At 45.7% G+C, this 18,184-nt stretch overlaps 1 protein-coding gene across 1 annotated transcript in view; it reads right to left on the minus strand.

Moving 5' to 3' along the window:
* Nucleotides 1–18,184, minus strand: part of NLK (nemo like kinase) — a 933,583-nt gene that overhangs the window by 398,664 nt on the left and 516,735 nt on the right. The window contains exon 5 of the mRNA XM_086954551.1: nucleotides 16,689–16,774. Coding sequence (XP_086810677.1) covers nucleotides 16,689–16,774 — 86 coding nt within the window. The remainder of the gene's footprint in view (nucleotides 1–16,688; nucleotides 16,775–18,184) is intronic.

Raw genomic sequence — 18,184 nt, forward strand, 5'->3', positions numbered from 1 at the left:
CACTGTATCCTGGTGTACCAGATTCTTGGGAAGGCATAATCTGGTATTGCGGCAAAAGACAAAAATTGCCCAAAAATTACCTGCGGATCTTGATGCCAAAATGCATAGCTTCCATCGCTACGTTATTAGGCTGCGCAATGAACATGGCTATGCGCTAAGTAGCATCGGAAATATGGATGAAACTCCAATGAATTTCGATATGATTGCCAACCAAACTGTCCATCAAAAAGGTGAAAAGACAATTTTAATAAAAACAACAGGACATGAGAAGTCCAGTTTCACAGTGGTACTAGCATGCACAGCTGATGGCGCAAAGCTGAGGCCAATGGTTATTTTCAAAAGAAAAACAATGCCGAAACTCAAGTTTCCTGTTGGTTGTTTTGTGCATGTGAATGAGAAAGGATGGATGGATGAAGAAGGGGTAAAGCTATGGCTTGATAATGTATGAAGCAGGCGGCCAGGTGGACTTCTACAAAGACGTAGTCTACGGGTGTGGGATATGTTCAGGGCTCATTTAACTCCAAGCACCAAGCAAAGGCTGGCAAGACTAAAAACAGATGCTGCAGTTATACCTGGAGGATTGACATCATTGGTGCAGCCACTGGATGTGTGCCTAAACAAGCCATTTAAAGATCGCATCCGAGAACAGTGGAATGAGTGGATGGTTAGCGGTGAAAAAACATTCACAAAAGGAGGAAACATGCGTGCTCCACAGTTGGATGTTTTGTGCACCTTTGTTATAAAGGCCTGGAACGACATTGATGCAGAAACTGTAATAAAGTCTTTCAAGAAGTGTGGCATATCAAATTCATTAGATGGTATGGAGGACGACTACTTGTGGCAAGATGAAGAGGATGCCGAAGAAGAGACCACATCATCTGATACGGAATTGGTACCAGATCCATACGATGACTGCCTTACAGATGTACCACAAGATCTCATTGACTTACTTATGAGATCAGATGACGAAGAGGAGGATTTTGAAGGCTTTTAAAGGGAACGTTGTAAATCCTGTAGAAATCGCTTGGATTTATGAAAAGTTATGGAAAGTTTAATCCACTTGCACTGTTTCATGCACTAATTTATGTTTACCGTACCGTACATGTTTCATGACAAACAGGTATATTCAGAAGTGACAGTTTTTCATATGGTTCTAAATAAAAATATTGCAAGTAAAGCAAGATTTTTTATACAACCAATTTGTTTGAGTTCAGTCTTTGAGTTTGTAAAATAAACGCTTAGGTAACACTGTCCACTGATAAAGCCTTACTGCTCACCCACAGGGAGGAGGATTAGAATCACTAATACGGTAAGTTCAAAATACATTCGGAATGGCTATGCAGGACTGCGTTGGACTGCGCTGGAAGTGGGGGTCGTCTTATACGGCGAGTATAGCACAAAACCTAAATTTTATCAAGCAAAGTAGGGGGTCGTCTTATACGCCGGGCCGTCTTATACGCCGGAAAATACGGTACCACATATACGAGAAAGACAAATATTTTTAATGTCCTCATGAAGGTGGCGTTCTAATAATTCATCGCCACCAATACGAGTCGACGCCTCGTTTGGTATAAGGTTGCATTCAGGGAACGGTCTCATGTCCAATAACATTACAATATAATGGACTGATGAAATTATTACTATTCATTGATTCCAGTTGAAGCAACTCTGTCTGATGGTTGAATGTCTTGCACTTATTTCTGTCTCTGAAAGCTTTTTATCTGGTTATTTTTTACTTTGATGTATTGTATAAACTACAGCTTTTTAATTTATTCTGTTTTTAATTGCATCACACGAAAAATAGTAATAAATGAATGTTTTTTAACATAGAATTCTGAGTTCCTTGCCCCCTATGGGCACTACAGTTGTTTGGGTTTTCTAAGTATTATATATGTAAGTTTTGGAAATTATTTGGCTGATGAGTATGGGTGCTTGAGTATCTTGTGCTGATTTCTGATTTATACTAATCCAAAGAGAGTCCTTTTTAACCTTACCAGTGGTACCCTGTCTCTTGGCGAGTGGGGTTGCTCCCTCTTTTTACATGCATCATAGAACAGCCTCAGAGAATAGGCTCCAAAATCTGCAGAGGGGCCCGGTTCATGCATGGGAACCCTCTCACACAAAACCAAGCACTCTGCCTTCAGGATTGATAAGGCCAGACATAGGAGTGACTGATTGGTTTATATGTGTCAGTGATTTAAGGTAGATATAGGTAACCTATATCTTAGTAAGGGATGCACGCACTACCTTACTCAGGCTGCAGTAGCAGTCCTGTGGTGTCATTTTGGAAGGCTTCCCAGGGTGTGGCATAAAATATGCTTCAACCCCTGGAAGACCTCTGGGGTACCTATGCCCTTGATACCTATGGTACCATATACTAGGGACTAACAAGGGCACCTCAGTAACCAAACTGGAGTGTACCTAAAGTACATGCAATTATTTTAGAAAGGAAGCAGCAAGGCTGGGGTCCTGGATAGCAGGGCCCCTGCCAGACTAAAGTCGAAAAACAGTGAACACCAGCAAACAGTTGCGGTAACCATAGTAAGCAGATCCTACTCTCCTACACACCCACCCCCCAAATGCAGGGACATTAAACTAACCTTGACAAGTAGAGTTTTCATGTACAAAGTGGAAATATCTGGAGAGTCCATCTGCATTGGCATGGTTACGCCCAGGTCTGTGTTCCACTGTATAGTCCATCCCATGTAGGGAAATGGACCACCTCAAAAGTTTGGGGTTTTCGCCCTTCATCTGTTTTAGCCATAAGAGGGGCTTATGGTCAGTCTGAACAGTGAAGTGAGTGCCGAACAAGTATGGCCTCAGCTTCGTCAGTGCCCAAACCATAGCAAAGGCCTCCCTCTCAATAGCTGACCACCTTTTCTCTCTAGGGGTCAGCCTTCTGCTAATAAAAGCTACTAGCTGGTCCTGACCATCATTCAATTGTGACATCACAGCCTCTACCCCCAACTCAGATGCATATGTTTGGACAATTAATTATTTGGAGTAGTTAGGACTTTGCAGAATTGGTACAGTACACATGGCCTTTTGACAGCTGACTGTCCAATGAACTTTCTTAGGCATTCTTTTCGAAGTTAAGTCATTCAGGGGTTTCACAATGGAACCATACCCCTTTACAAATCTTCTGTAGTACCCAGCCAGGCCCAAGAAAGCTCTGACCTGAGTTTGAGTAGTTGGAGCAACCCAGTCCATGATGGTCTGGATTTTGCTCTGTAATGCTTGAACCTGGCCGGTGGCCCAGGTACACAACCTGACTCTGCCCTATCTGGCACTTCGTACACTTGTTAGTTAGGCCTACTTTCTGCAGGGCCTCAAAAACATTTCTGAGGTGGACCAGGTGATTCTCCCAGGTGGAGCTAAAGACAGCAATACCATCTAGATATGCTGCACTAGAGTCTTCCAGGCCTTTTTGGACTTTGTTCACCAATCTTTGAAAAGTGGCTGGTGCATTCTTCAAACCAAAGGGCATTATAGCAAATTGATAGAGCCCACTAGGGGTAGAAAATACTATCTTTGGCTTTGCATCATCAGCTAACCTGATCTGCCAGTAACCAGCTGTAAGATCAAATGGGCTAAAAAAAAATTGGCTGAGGCAAACATGTCTAAAAGCTCATCTGCTCTTGGGATTGGATGGACATCAGTTCTAGTGACTGCATGTATACCCCTGTAGTCTACACAAAACCTCATCTCTCTCTTACCACCCTGGGGCTGAGATTTAGTTACCAAGATCACTGGACTAGCCCAAGGGCTATCAGAGGGTTCATTAACTCCCAAATCCAACATCTTCTGGACTTCTACCTGATACAGTCCCTGACATGGTCAGGTTGCCTGCACATCTTATTTTTAACAGGCAGACTGTCCCCAGTGTCCACTTCATGAGTGAATCAGGTAGTCTGACTTGGAGTCAGAGAGAACATATGCCTGAACTGATTGAGCACCTGTCTGCAATCAGTTTGCTGCTGGCCAGTGAGGCTGCCTGCCAAGGGGACAACATCTACTGACCCATCATCTGGGTTCCGTGGGAGTAGGTCAGGGAGTGGATCATGCTCTTCCTCCTGTTCCTCATCAGTAGCCATGAGCAAGCCCATGTCTGCCCTGTCAACATATGGTTTCAGTTTGTTGACATGAAGCACCCTATGGGGGCTCCTGGGAGTTCCAAGGTCTACCGAGTAGGTAACCTCTCCCTTCTGTTAAACAGTTGTATGGGGGCCACTCCACTTGTCTTATAGGGCTGGAAGGGCCACAAGTTTCAACACCCAAACTTTCTGTCCTGGATGGTGAACAGTCAGTAAGGCCTTTTGGTCATACCAGGCCTTTTGTAATTCCTTGCTAGCCTCAAGGATTTTAGCTGCCTTTTTCATGTACTCAGCCATCCTGGAGCAGAGACCAAGTATATAGTCCACTATGTCCTGTTTAGGGGGTTTGAGAGGTAACTCCCATCCCTCCTTCACCAGACACAATTGTCCTCTTACAGGATGCCCAAACAGAAGTTCAAAATTGATGTAACCAACCCCCTTCTGAGGAACCTCCCTGTATGCAAATAAAAGGCAGGGTAGTAGGATGTCCCATCTACTCCTAAGCTTTTCTTGATCACACCCTTTAAGGTTTTGTTCAACCTTTCAGCTAAACCATTGCATTGTGGGTGATAGGGTAAGGTGAAATTGTAATTCACTCCACACTCCTTCCACATTGCAGTCAAGTAACTGGATATAAAGTTTGCACCTCTGTCAGAAACTACCTCCTTAGGGAAACCAACTCTTGAGAACACTCCCAAGAGGGCTCTTGCCACCACAGGTACTGTAGTGGTCCTAACAGGAATTGCCTCTGGGTACTTAGTTATGAAAACAACAGTGGTCCCATGCATAATCAAAATTCAGACAGCAATCAATATAGACACAGTGGATACTATATTGGTTTTGGACATGTCCAGCCGGACAGAGGTCTCAATCTTTTTACTTTTTCACAAAAAACCAATAACAATTTCCTTCAACAATTCTTCGTAGTGGGGCACAAGCCTGTACCCTAACACATAGGGATTGGCATGGTGAAGAGTGTCGCAAACAGAAAACACAAGGGAAGCCGGGTGCATAGGTGTTTTTTGGTGTCAGGTTTCGTCGTCGTTTTCAATGGCGATCTGCTGCAAAGTGCTTCTGGCGTCCAAGTGGAAAGTGTCCGGTGTGATCCAAGCCTGGATCGAAGATGTGAAGAATCTGAAAGCAGAGGGGACCGAGTCTGGGTCACTTGCCAGTGACCAGGAAGGCGATGGAAGGATGCCCACCAATGTCTAGTGATTTCAGGTGAAGAAGGTGAAGCTTGACTCTTCAGTCATAAGAACTAGGAGGCATCGACGACGACCAGGTTCTGGATTCAAGCTGTCCCACGAAGGATGTCGAATGCTGCAGTGTCAGTTTCCGGATTGGACCCAACAAGCCTTGGCAACAGGAACCCACGCAGAAAGCAGAGATTGGCTTTCGAGCAGACCAGCAAGGTCTGAGGGACTCACCACGCGGTGGGGAGTCAGGGCAATCCTGGAGCAACCAGGGAAGCCCAAGGAAAAGTAGAGTTACCTTCCGGGAGGACCCACCAGTCGACGGATCAGGGATCGCGAAGGAGCCTCGAGCAGAAATGTAAGAAGCGGCCTCACGGAACACTCGTGGAGTATAGGCCCACAATCTACGGTGCAGATGGTGCTCGGGCGTGGGCTACAAGTAACCCAGTGCGCAACTTCGGGAAGTCGATGCACTAGCAAATATGCACGGTGTCCAGGGGTTCCGGTTCCACGTCACTTGTGAGGGCTGCGGGTCTCAGCTTTGCTGGAGACTCGTGTCGGCCTCGGAGAAGTCTGGAAATCCTCTTCCTGTGTCGCAGATACTGTTGCCAGGAGTCCCTTACATATACTAAGAAAAGGGGTTGGACATACTCTGGGGCCACCTATGAGAGGGTTTGGCAAGTGGGGTGGCTACACCCATTTCCTTTGTCCAGTTTTGCGCCAGAGATGGGGCTGGTAGCCCCTGCAACCAGTTTGTACTGGGCTATCCACAGGGACACCAAATGTGCTCCCAGTGTGACTTCAAAGCACTCTCAGTGTGCACCCACCCAGCCCCAATACACAAAAGCCTGGCTGGGAGGTGGTTACACCTCCCGGTGACGGGAAACCTATTGTCCAGGCCTCCCCGGCTAGAGTTTCGTCCAGCAGCAGGTGGCTAGACCCGTGTCTGTGGCTGCAGCATCCATTTTGTGATGCCAGGGCTCTTTTAAACTATTACCGGTTAGACCAGTGTGCACATGTTTCTCCCTCTAAAAGGGTAGAATTCTACCCCCCTCCCTGCCCGGACTGGCGCGGGATGGAGTAGGATTCCAAGGTGTTTGACACCAAATATGACAGGTTTCCATGCAGCCATTCCACAGTTAGCATTTACCGCGAGGTTATAATGCACTTAAGAGTACATGGTCTGGCTGCATCCCACAATAGCCTCAGAGAATAGGCTCTGAAAGCTGCAGAGGGGCCCAGCTCATGCAGGGGCACCCTCTCACACAAAACCAAGCAAGTTTATATGTGTCAGTGATTTAAGGTAGATATACGTAACCTATATCTTAGTAAGGGGTCCAGGCTGCAGTAACAGTCCTGTGGTGTCATTTTGGAAGGCTTCCCAGGGGTGGCATGCTTCACCCCTGGTAGGCCTCTGGGGTACCTATGCTCTAGGTACCTATGGTGCCATATATTAGGGACTTACAAGGGTACCCCAGTAACTGGAGTGTACCTAAAGTACATGCAATCATTTTAGAGAGGAAGCCGCTAGGCTGGGGTCCAAGATAGCAGGGCCCCAGCCAGGCTAAATTCGAAAAACATTGAAACGCCAGAAAAAAGTGTGGGTAACCATAATAAGCAGATCCTACTCTCCTACTAATAATGATCTCACATACCAAAGACAGGGAATTTTACAAGTATTGTCTCGGTTTATACAGTTTTTAATTATGACTAAGGTCAGGTTCATTGTGTCCCTGCACCAGATCGAGGGCCAAAGGAGTACCGGGGCAATCTTAATGTTGTCGATCAGGGACGCGATTTCCAATTCATGATGGTAGTTATAATTTCAATATGAAATATGGGCGGCATACAGCTTCTTATAAAATATGTCCTCCAAGGATTGGAGTTGGGTTGCAGTAGCCTTCCCCATACCCCTGCCCAGTAAGTTGCTGCTGTTACGATCTTCGCTTTGTTTCAATAATGGTTTAGACCCTTTCCCTCTCTGGGATGTCGGAACTGGTTCTTTTGCCTCTATTTATAGCACTGGCTGGGCTTCTAGGCGCAGGAGATGTAGTTGCTCTGTCGCCTGTAAGCGAGGTGGAGTGGATGGTGGAAGTTTAATAAACTCCAATGTATGGCCAAACTGAACGATGTCGAGCACTGATTGATCCAATGTTATCTTTCTCCAGTTTTGGATGTGCAAAGCAATTCTTCCCCCCACAGGCGCTTGGTTGTGGGAAGGAATAGTAGCCAAAGCATTACAGTTGTTATTGTCGATGTGTGGAATCCTTCCCCTGTCATCGTCCTCTTCCTCAAGGACCCGACTTGGAATAGGCAGCAGACTAAGAGTGCCACTGAGTGTCTTGCGGTTGATAAGACTGTGTAGATGAGGTGTATGAGGGATACCTGTACAGTAGATATCGACCTCTATATAAGGGCAGACCTCCTCCCCGAACTCTTCAAAAAGGAACCTGGACTGGACTGGAGCGTCCCCAATGACTTTGCAGTTTCAGTGTCCTTCTTTATGTCCTGGAGAGCCTCATTGATGTATTTGCCAAAAAGGGCCTCTCCATCAAAGGGAAGATCCAATATTGTATTCTTAACTTCCGGCTGTAAAGATGTTGCTATGAGCCAACCTTGTCGGCATAAGACTGCTGATCCTGCCAGAGATCAAAAGGCCGTCATAGTGCTGTCCATCACACAGTCAATGACCTCTGAAAAAGCCCTCTCACCCTCCTGGAGGCTTTTCTTGACGTCTGCTTTACTTCCATTCGGAAGTTGGTCAATATAAGGGGCTAGGTCGCACCATATCTGCTGATCATAACAACCTAAAATTACTAGAGCATTAGCTGCCCTGACCATCAGCTCTGGTATCGAAGAGAACCGTTTCCTGCGTTCTCAAGGAGTCTGCCTTCCTTGTCCGGAGCTGTTGTGACTGGAGCAGCCGGAATCATGGATTTACTTTGAGCCGCTTGTGATATTACTGAGTCTGGCTTTGGGTGACCCACCAGGCTAGCCGGACGATCTTCCGGAGCCTTATACTTCTTCTCTAATTTAGGTAGAACCGGAACCACGGTGGCTGGGGTCTTCATAACTTTAAGGCATTCCTCCCATATGTAACCAATAATGGGGATGGCGCGCACTGATTTTCTAAATGGTTCCTTGAAGTCATACAGAACGCACTCAGTTTGTGAAGTTGGCATTGGCAAATAGAATCTTTTGGCTGCTCTTTCCAAAAGATTGTGAAAACCACGGATGTCCTCCGGTGGAGAGTCTATAGGAACTGGTAAGGGTGAAGACAATGTGGGGATTATGTAGTTGCCCCATTTCCTGTGTAGATCTGGACGCTCCCACTCATTCTGGTCATCATCTGAGGTGTCTGAATGCTGGTTAGGAGGTGGTGTTGATGGTGGAGCAGTGGCCGTCAGTAACATTGTTACTGCCTGAGGAGTGGAAGGCACTGAATGATGGTAAGGAGGCACCATGGTCTGTCCCCAAGGAGTAGGAGGTGCTGATTTTTTTTCTTATATTCCAATCAACTGTAGATCAGAAAGTAGAGAGGACGGCATACAGACCATCTCTTCTTGATACTGCTGATGGCAGTCCTTAGGAGGCATGTAATAGTGTTCCTCTACATAGCCTTCCTCGAAATCATCTTCCTGGCATTTAACCTGCAACCAAAGGGGCCATCATCCTCTGAATCCTCTTCCTCCAGGAGATGTCAAGGAATGTGAGGGGTCAAGTTACTAGGTGATGTAATTTCTGGAGTTAAGTGCCTTAAACTCATTTACTCCGTAGGAATTTTCTCCCTCGTCGGGGGAGCCACTGTTGCGGTCGACAGGGTAAACGGTAAACTATACACAGTTAACAGAGCCGCAGTCGACATTGTTGCCATCATCACCGCCGTAGCTGTAACGGTCGACGAGAAAGGTGTCGACGGAACCATATGCACCGATGCCTGTAGTGCCCTAGAGGATAATCCCGTTGTCGCTGCCATCGTTAGAGGAGGTATCGACAATGACTGACCCTTAGCAGTGGAGACCTGGAAAACCTTGCATTGCATCGACGATGAAGAGGATTTCTTTGTCAATGGTGTTGTCTATGACTATGATTTTGTCTACGGTTTCTACTCAGAAGGGACAGAAGGTGGTTTCTTGAGGTTTTCCTGCCCTCAGGAGGGCCCGAAGGCGGCACAGAGCTTGCCTTTTTCACCCTGCTGTCCCCTGACAGATGTCCTTCCTCTCCTTTTCACCTTGGTGAGGAGACTTTGTAGGACTAAGCCTGTTGAGGCTTTCTGAGGACGGTCCGCAGATAAATGAGACGTAGATCTTACCCTCTTGTGAGACCCTCTGGAAGATGAAGATGACGAGGCCTCAACACTCTCCTCACTAGAAATAGGCTCTTTTCTGGATTTCAGCCTCCGGAGCCAAATGACAAGACGTCCCTCACGATCCCTCAGAGTCATGGTGGAGAAGAACAATAGTTACTAACCTGTAATCTGTGGTTCTCCAGTATTGGTGTCTTTCATAGATTCACATGCCTGAATCATTCCCAGTCGTCGGAGTGGGAGTCCCACAGTATATGAAAAAGCAATAATATGCCTGTAATAACCAAAAAACCTTGGTAATAACCAACCAGGAAGTAAAGTAGCCCTCAGCTACAGGAGCAAAAGCTCCCACACTCCTGACTATCCTAGTCATTTTGTATAGGCCAAACTGCAGTCAATCAGGCGACAGCACCCACCAGAATATTCTCCCCAGAGGCTCAGGCTCTCAGATTTTCTCGCACAGGAGTGAAACCAACATAATTGCCTGAGGGAGCCTCTGAGGGGAGGTGGGCGGATGCATGTGAATCTATGAAAGGCACCAATACTGGAGAACCACAGATTACAGGTAAGTAACTATTGTTCTTCTCCAGTATTGGGGTGTCTTTCATTGATTCACATGCCTGAATCAGAGTAGCTAGCAGTACAAGAAAAAACATTATGCTGGTAAGACGCTTACAGTATACAGCAGATATGCATGAGCGGTAATACCAATAACATGTTAGAAGCGTCTAAACAAGAGCATAGAGGAGGAGGGAGAACAGAGGCTCAACTTATTTGAAAAGATTGCGTAGAACTGCTCTTCCCACTGAAGTATCTGCATCACTTGCTGAATGCAGGCAGTAGTGTCTTGTAAAAGTGTGCCTGCTGGACCACGTTGCAGCTCTGCAGATTTGTAGCAGGGGCACACCAGCGAATAGAGCGGTGGAAGAGGACACCGCTCTTGTAGAATGCACTCTTGGTACAGTCTGCAAGGGTCTTCCTGCCTGTTGATGACATAACCCATCTGGCTATAGTCTGCTTGGAAACCGCGCAGCCTTGGCGCAATCTTCCATATGCCACAAACAATTGGTCTGTCTTGCGAACAGTTGCCGTTCTTTGAAGATAGAACCGGAGACATCTCCTGATGTCTAATGAGTGTAAAGCTCTTTCAGCCGGTGATTGTGGATTTGGAAAAAATGTCTTGAAGATCACTGGCTCATTTAAGTGAAAGTCCGAGGGTACCTTGGGCATGTACCTAGGATTGGTACGTAGCACCACAGAGTCTGATGTAAATTGTAAGAAAGGCGATTTTGAAGTGAATGCTTGGATGTCACTAACCCTTCTAGCTGATGTTAAAGCCAATAGCAAAGAGACCTTCCAAGTAAGGAACTTGAGATCAACCTTATGAATGGGTTCAAAGGGGTGACGCATGAGTTGAGCTAGCACCACGTTCAAATGCCAAGATGGAGGTGGTCGTCGAATTGGAGGAAACATCAGAAATAATCCCTTAAAACATTGCTGGATTATTCTTGAAGAAAACAGAGTTTGTTCCGTCCTGATGGAATCTGGAAATGGCTGCTAGGAATACCTTTGGAATATGTGATCCAGGGTTGGTTGATGTAGCTCCCATTCGTGATTGCCTGCAGCAGACCTGCTGAGGGAATCCGCCAGTACATTGGCAACCCCTGGGACATGGATCGCCGACAGATTGATGTTGTGATCCAGGGCCCAATTCCAAATCTCCTGTGCCTAATGGGATAATCGGGCCGACCTTGTGCCTCCCTGTTTGTTTAGGTAGTGCATGCTGGTTGTGTTGTCCGTTCGAATTAGAACCGTAGAGTCCTCTAATATTGCTTAAAAGGATTTCAGGGCGAGAAAAATGGCTCGCAACTCTAAGAGGTTTATGTGCCATTTTCTTTGCTGTATGTTCCATTTGCCACTGATTGTCATTCCTTGAAGGTGGGCGCCCCAGCCTTCCAGAGAAGCATCTGTGGTCACAATGAATCTGGGTACTTCTGTTAGGAATGCATATCCCGTCTCTAGGTTGCACTTCTGCATCCACCATTGAAAGGAGTTCCTCATTCGAGCAGTTATGTTGATCACGTCCTCGAATGATCCTGTTTCCTGTATCCACTGAAGACTGAGTTCCTCTTGTAAGGGCCTCATTCTTAGGCGGCAGTTGGGGGTGAGCGGAATACAGGACGAGATCATCCCCATTAAAGACTTGAATTTGCGAACAGAAACGTACTTTCTTGTTCGCAATGCAGATGCCATCTTGTGAATCTTCAACTGCCTTTCTTTTGATATGAAGACCTGGGTGAGCTTTGTGTCCAGCGTCGCTCCCAAGAAAGATTTTCTCTGTGATGGAATTAGATGAGACTTTTCGAAATTTACTGAGAAACCTAGATTCTGAAGTAGCGACAGACATCTCTGAATGTGAGTTTTTGCTGTGAGGAAAGAACTGGCCTTTATAAGGCAGTCGTCCAAATATGGATAAATCTGAATCCCTTCCAATCTCAAGTGAGCTGCCACCGGAGCTAGCATCTTTGTAAAGACTCTGGAGGCTGATCGTAGTCCAAAGGGGAGGACTTTGAACTGAAAGTCCCTGCCAGCCACTCTGAACCGCAAGAACGTCCGGTGTCTGGGAAAAATGGGCACATGGAAGTATGCGTCCTGAAGGTCGAGTGTTGCCATGTGATCACCTTCTGAAAGAAACTGGAGGATTTCTTGAAGCGCCAACATTCTGACGGACAATTTTTTGAGGTATTAGTTGAGGACACGCAGGTCGAGGATGGGACGCCATTCCCCCGACTTCTTGCGAATTAGGAAAAATCTTGAATAAAATCATTTTCCTCTTTGATGTTGAGGTACCCTCTCGATTGCTCCTTTTCGAATATATTTGGGGAAACAGCTCCTTGAGATAACTGGTGGTGGACCCTTTGGGGGAGAATTTGGAGGGGCTTTGACGAATTCCAGAATGTGACCTCTGGATACCACATCCAGGACCCATCTGTCCGTGGTAATCTTGGACCAATTTGAGTAATGTAGGGATATTCTTCCTTCAATTTGCTTCAGGTTGGGTGAAAGTGGTGGCAGGATATTTGTCTCACTTGCTTTTGTTGTTGTTGTCCCTTCCTCGATAAGAGGTTTTTCCTCTTGATTGAGAGTAGTTGTTCCTCCCTTGACCATACGTTTGTTGTCGGTATGGTTGGTATCTTTAGTTACTCTGTGAGTTGTTATAGGAACGCTGCTGTGAGTAACCTCCTCTGCTAGAGAAATTGCCTCTTCCTCTTGCTCCACGAAAGGAAGATCTACGAAACTGAAGAGACCCCAGGGACCTGCAGTCTCTGTATCCTTCTTTATGGCTTGTAAAGCCTCATCCACATGTTGTCCAAAAAGGAACTCCCCATCGTAAGCCATTTCCATTATCTTAGACTTGACTTCCAGGCGAAAGGATGTAGATTTCAACCATCCCTGTCTTCTCAAAACAGCTGCGCCCGCTAGCTGTCTGAATCCTGTGGCAGCTACGTCCACTGAAGCATCAATTATTTCTGATGACACACATTCTCCCTCTTGCAAAATCTTCTTGGCTTCAGACCTATCCGGCTCTGAAAGCTTTTCAAAGTACGATGATATGTCCGACCACATTTGTCTGTCATACCTCCCAAGTATTGCAAGGGAGTTCGCAACACAGACAGTAGTTTCCGCAATAGTGGAGACCTTTTTTCCTATTGTGTCGAGACGCCTTCCTTCCCTATCCGGGGGAGCAGTGACTTGTGTAGACGGATTTTTGGCTCTCCTCTGAGCCGCCTGGGCGACCACAGAATCCGTTTTTGCTTGTGCAATAAGGCATGCCGGTGAACTGTTAGGCGCCCTATACTTTTTATCTACCCGAGGTAGAGAATTTGGCGTAGCCATTACGTTAAGGTCTTCCTTCCAGATAAAATCAATTATAGGAATGGACCAACTTTGTTTTTGCGATAAGTCCTTGAAATCATACAAAAAACACTCATTCTGCTTAGCTTCCATCGTGATGAGGAACCTCTTTGTTGCCCTTCCCATGATTTGATGGAAGGTTGCGATGTCCACCGGAGGAGATTCCGCCGTAGGTTGGCTAACTGGAGATGGAGTTTGTGCCTGATACTCATCCCACTCCCACGATACCGACTTGTCGTCTACCTCGCCTTCTTCTCGTTCCTCCTCTTCCGAAGAGTCATCATCCTGCACCTGATGAGAAGGCCCTGGTGAAGACGCTACTGCAGGCCGTATCTCCGTAGTTTGTTGCGGAGAAGCTGGCCCTTGAGACCCTAGCATTGCCGTAGGTGCTCTTGGTACCGGCGTAGAGAAGCGAGAATCACCTGATTCTGATGGTGGAAAACGACGATAATAATCGCTTAGCATATATTGAACATTATGCAACAGGTCTAAAGGCATTTGCGTGGTAGGCACAGACACAGGAGCCCGACCAGAGGGCTCAAGGAATTGGTCCTCCTCATCTTGTTCTTCCTCCTGAAATTTGATTAGCAGCTCAGATGGGCTTCTGGCTGCGCGGAAAGTATCATCCTCATAAGATGCCTCTTCCTCGGAATCTAGCAATTTTTCTGGTAGTTTCAATGGAGACAGAGTTGTCAGAGATGATTCACACTTTTCCAAGAATGAAGCTGTGGTCGACGGTGAAGGCAGAAGTATTGGCTTGGATGACCAAACTTGCAGTTCAGTACAGGTTGACAGTGGGGGCGTCGACGGTACCACCGTCTACGGTGAAAAACCTGTATCCGATTGAGAAACCAGAATCTTCGTCGACAGTATGGCCGTCGACGGTAACATTGTCGTCGACAATGACGTCGTCGACGGAGGTGTCTTTTTCTTCTATGAGGAGGCCGTCGACGGGAGTATCTTCTTCGTCGACGAGGATGTCGACGGTACCTACGTCGACGAGGTCGTCGGCGGTGTCTTCGTCGACGAGGTCGACAGCGGTAACTTCGTCGACGGGGATGTCGTCGACGGTAGGGCTAACTTCGTCGACGGCAAGATGTTCGTCAACGATCGAGTCGACGACTTAGCAACCGTCAACGGTACCTTCAAGATTCTCGTCGACGTGGGACGTCGACGGTAGATGGCACTATCCTCGACGACGCGATAGGTCGGACTTGGACGTGGACAAGCGTCGACGGTGAGGAGGCTGTAGACATCACCATAGCTGGTTTTGGTAAGGAGAAAGTCACCATAGATGTTGAAAAGGTGGCCACATGAGGAGATGGCGATGGGGAAGCTGTATTTGACACTGAAGTGGTCAAAGGAACAGCCTGAGGTGAAATCTTTTGAGAAGCTGTCTTGGATGTTGTAGATTTCCCAGCTTTCCTTGAGGGCGTACAAGGATCAGTTTTTACAGGTGGAAAAACCTTCTTTGAAGTGGAAGGCATGCCAGAATCCTGAGAGGATTGGGCTTTCTTCAACACCTTCGCCCCAGGAGAAGCTACCTCAACATCAGCTTTCCTCTTCCTAGAGGATACAGAAGACCCCGAGGCGATGCTCCCTACCTCAGAAACGGGGTTATCCTTGTCCTTTATCCTCTGGAGCCACAGGAGAAGACGACCCTCTCTGTCCCTGAGGGTTTTCTGAGGAAAGGTTCTGCAGATTTTACATTCCTTTGCCTCATGATCAGGATACAAACAATATATACATTTTTGTGAGGATCCTCCTTGAACAGCCTTAGCTTTCCACAGGAATCACAAGCCCTAAAAAGGGATTTTGAAGTAGACATCTTTAGAAGGTAAAAAACCAACCAAAGTAAGAAGAAACTGAGCAGAGCTCAGGGAGACTCCCTTCACACGACATGCGGTAGAAAATCTGAGAGCCTGAGCCTCTGGGGAGAACATTCTGGTGGGTGCTGTCGTCTGATTGGCTGCAGTTTGGTCTATACAAAATGAATAGGATAGTCATGAGTGTGGGAGCTTTTGCTCCTGTAGCTGACGGCTACTTTACTTCCTGGTTGGTTATTACCAAGGTTTTTTGGTTATTACAGGCATTTTATTGCTTTTTTATATACCGTGGGACTCCCACTCCGACGACGGGGAATGATTCAGGCATGTGAATCTATGAAAGACACCCCATTACTGGAGAAGGTGCGACATACCTTACAATCCTTGGCTTTGCGGTCAGGATACAGGCCGTAGAAACAGTCCTTATGAAGGTCATCCATAAGTAAAGAAGATAAACTAAGCTCAATAAGTATAAATCTGAAAAAGAGGTTTAGTAAAAATCTTGCAAGATAGTAATTAAGGAAAATCTGAGCAAAGCTCAGTGGAGACTCCCTAGCACAATGTACAGTAGAAAATCTGAAGGTCTGACATTCTCGCAGGAAGGTTATAGAAGGTGGGGTTGGTTAAGAACTTCTTTTGGTCTCTTTTACAAAAGGAGAGGGATATGTTACAAAACTGAAATTGGCCTTGCCCTATTTTTTCTAGTCTTTTACTAGCTTTGCATTGCTGCTTTGATATACTGGGGACTCCCATCTCGACGACTGGGAATGAGTCAGGCATGTGAATCTATAAAAGTTCCAATACTGGAGTAACCACGACTGATAGAGGGAGGAGGGCATGGGACTGGGAACCACCAGAGAAACACTTGAGCCCCAAGCCACAGAGGGAGCTGTGCAATTGTTTGTGAATGTCGTATTCTTCCTTTCTGTTGGTAAGAGGTACATTTAAAAGACCTCTTTTTTAATAAAAGTGAGTATTTGGCTAGACAATGATTTATTGCTTCTGCTGCTACCTGCGTGTCGAGTTGTGACCAAGCGTTCACTATCCTGTATCCACCTTCCTCCCAAGGGCGCCTTGGAGTGCTTAGACCACGCTTAGAAAACGCATACCCTGAGAGTCAATTGCATAACAGGTACTGGTCCAGTTACTCAGAGACCACAGTCCATATATTTATTTCTGGATTCCCCAGACCTGCAGAAATCATTCTAAAGGTTATTATACAAGGATCCCATGATCTAGAATTTAATGTTCAAAGCACAAGCATTTCTTATAATTGACCCTATGTTTACATAGGAAAAATATGAAAAGTACCACATGCTTTATAAATTAGTCAAAAAAGTAAAAAACACCCAACCTTAAGAACACAGTTGCTGTTCACAAGAAGATTCCCTGGTTTAATATCTCGATGCAAAATGCCAGCTGAATGCAGATATTTGAGGCCTAAAATATTAAAAGGAAATGGAACAAAAACAGTAACTCATTAACATGTTATGACATAACATAGATCATTTGTTTAAGAACAAAGTATTATTTGAAGAGGTCACAATCATAGAACATTTTGTATTAAATTATCTAAATGACTACTGAGAGATTAATGTCTACCTTCATAAAAGGTCTAGATAGTCTTTGTAGTTTTATTACCCTTATGTACAATTTTCTGGTCAAGTGATCTTTTCAAAGACATTTTAGGGTTCCAGTTTTTGTTTAATCTCAAAATGATTTATTCTGGGCTATGCAAGTGTTGACCGATGGTGTGTCAGTTACAGTTCAAGGTGCATTCACAGTGGGAACATGTTTTCTTACTCCACATTTGTGATGTGCTACAACAAACTTAACTAAGAAGTAGCTCTTCTCCAGGGGTCTCCAACCATTTCTTTTGTAAGAGCTACTTGGTTTCAATGAAAATCGCCTTGAGCCAATTCTATTATTAGTATGGTAGTGTTATAATAGTTGTCACTTCAGACAAGATTACATTAATGGCTACCCTTTGCAAGATTATGACCAGGGATCTCCTTAGTGCATCAGACATGGCCGGCAGCAGCAACGTGAAAAAGGATTTGTCAATTTGGAATGTCTTTTCATGGGTAATACGAACAATAGTTACTTACCTGTAATCTGTTGTTCTCCAGTATTGGTGTCTTTCATAGATTCACATGCCTGAATCATTCCCAGTCATCGGAGTGGGAGTCCCACGGTACATAAAAAAGCAATAATTTGCATATAAGAAACCAAAACCCTTGGTAACAACCAACTAGGAAGTAAAGTAGCCCTAAGCTACAGTGTAAAAACTTCCACACTCATGACTATCCTAGTCATTTTGTATAGACCAAACTGCAGCCAATCAGGCGTCAGCACCCACTAGAATGTTCTCCTCCGAAACTCAGGCTCTCAGATTTTCTCGCACAGGAGTGAAACCAACGTTATAGCCGGAGGAGCCTCTGAGGCGAGGTGGGCGGGTGCATGTGAATCTATGAAAGACACCAATACCGGAGAACCACAGTGCTCAAATGGTTTGCATGCTGTGAGCTTGAAACTTAGTTGTGTCAACTCAGCCTTTTCCCCTTTATTAGTTCAATTTATAATGCATATGGAGAAGCATATAACAGTGTTATAAAATGCGAAACATTATATTTCAACCTTGTTGTGATCATCATTGATTACTGCTGGATATGGTTAATGACGCCTTAACAAGGCAAAGGTGTCACAGTCCCCACCCCTATGAGAAAGCCCCAAAGCAGTATGAAGAGGTGGAACCTCCGTAGAAAAATAAAAGTGATTGGTGGAGTGCTTGAATTAATGCCAACGGCTGGTGATTACTTGGGGCTTCCCTCTAGTGCGTTTTTTGTTCTG

The sequence above is a fragment of the Lissotriton vulgaris genome, chromosome 2_1, assembly GCF_964263255.1.
Source record: "Lissotriton vulgaris chromosome 2_1, aLisVul1.2, whole genome shotgun sequence".
NCBI classification, from domain to species: Eukaryota; Metazoa; Chordata; class Amphibia; order Caudata; family Salamandridae; genus Lissotriton; species Lissotriton vulgaris.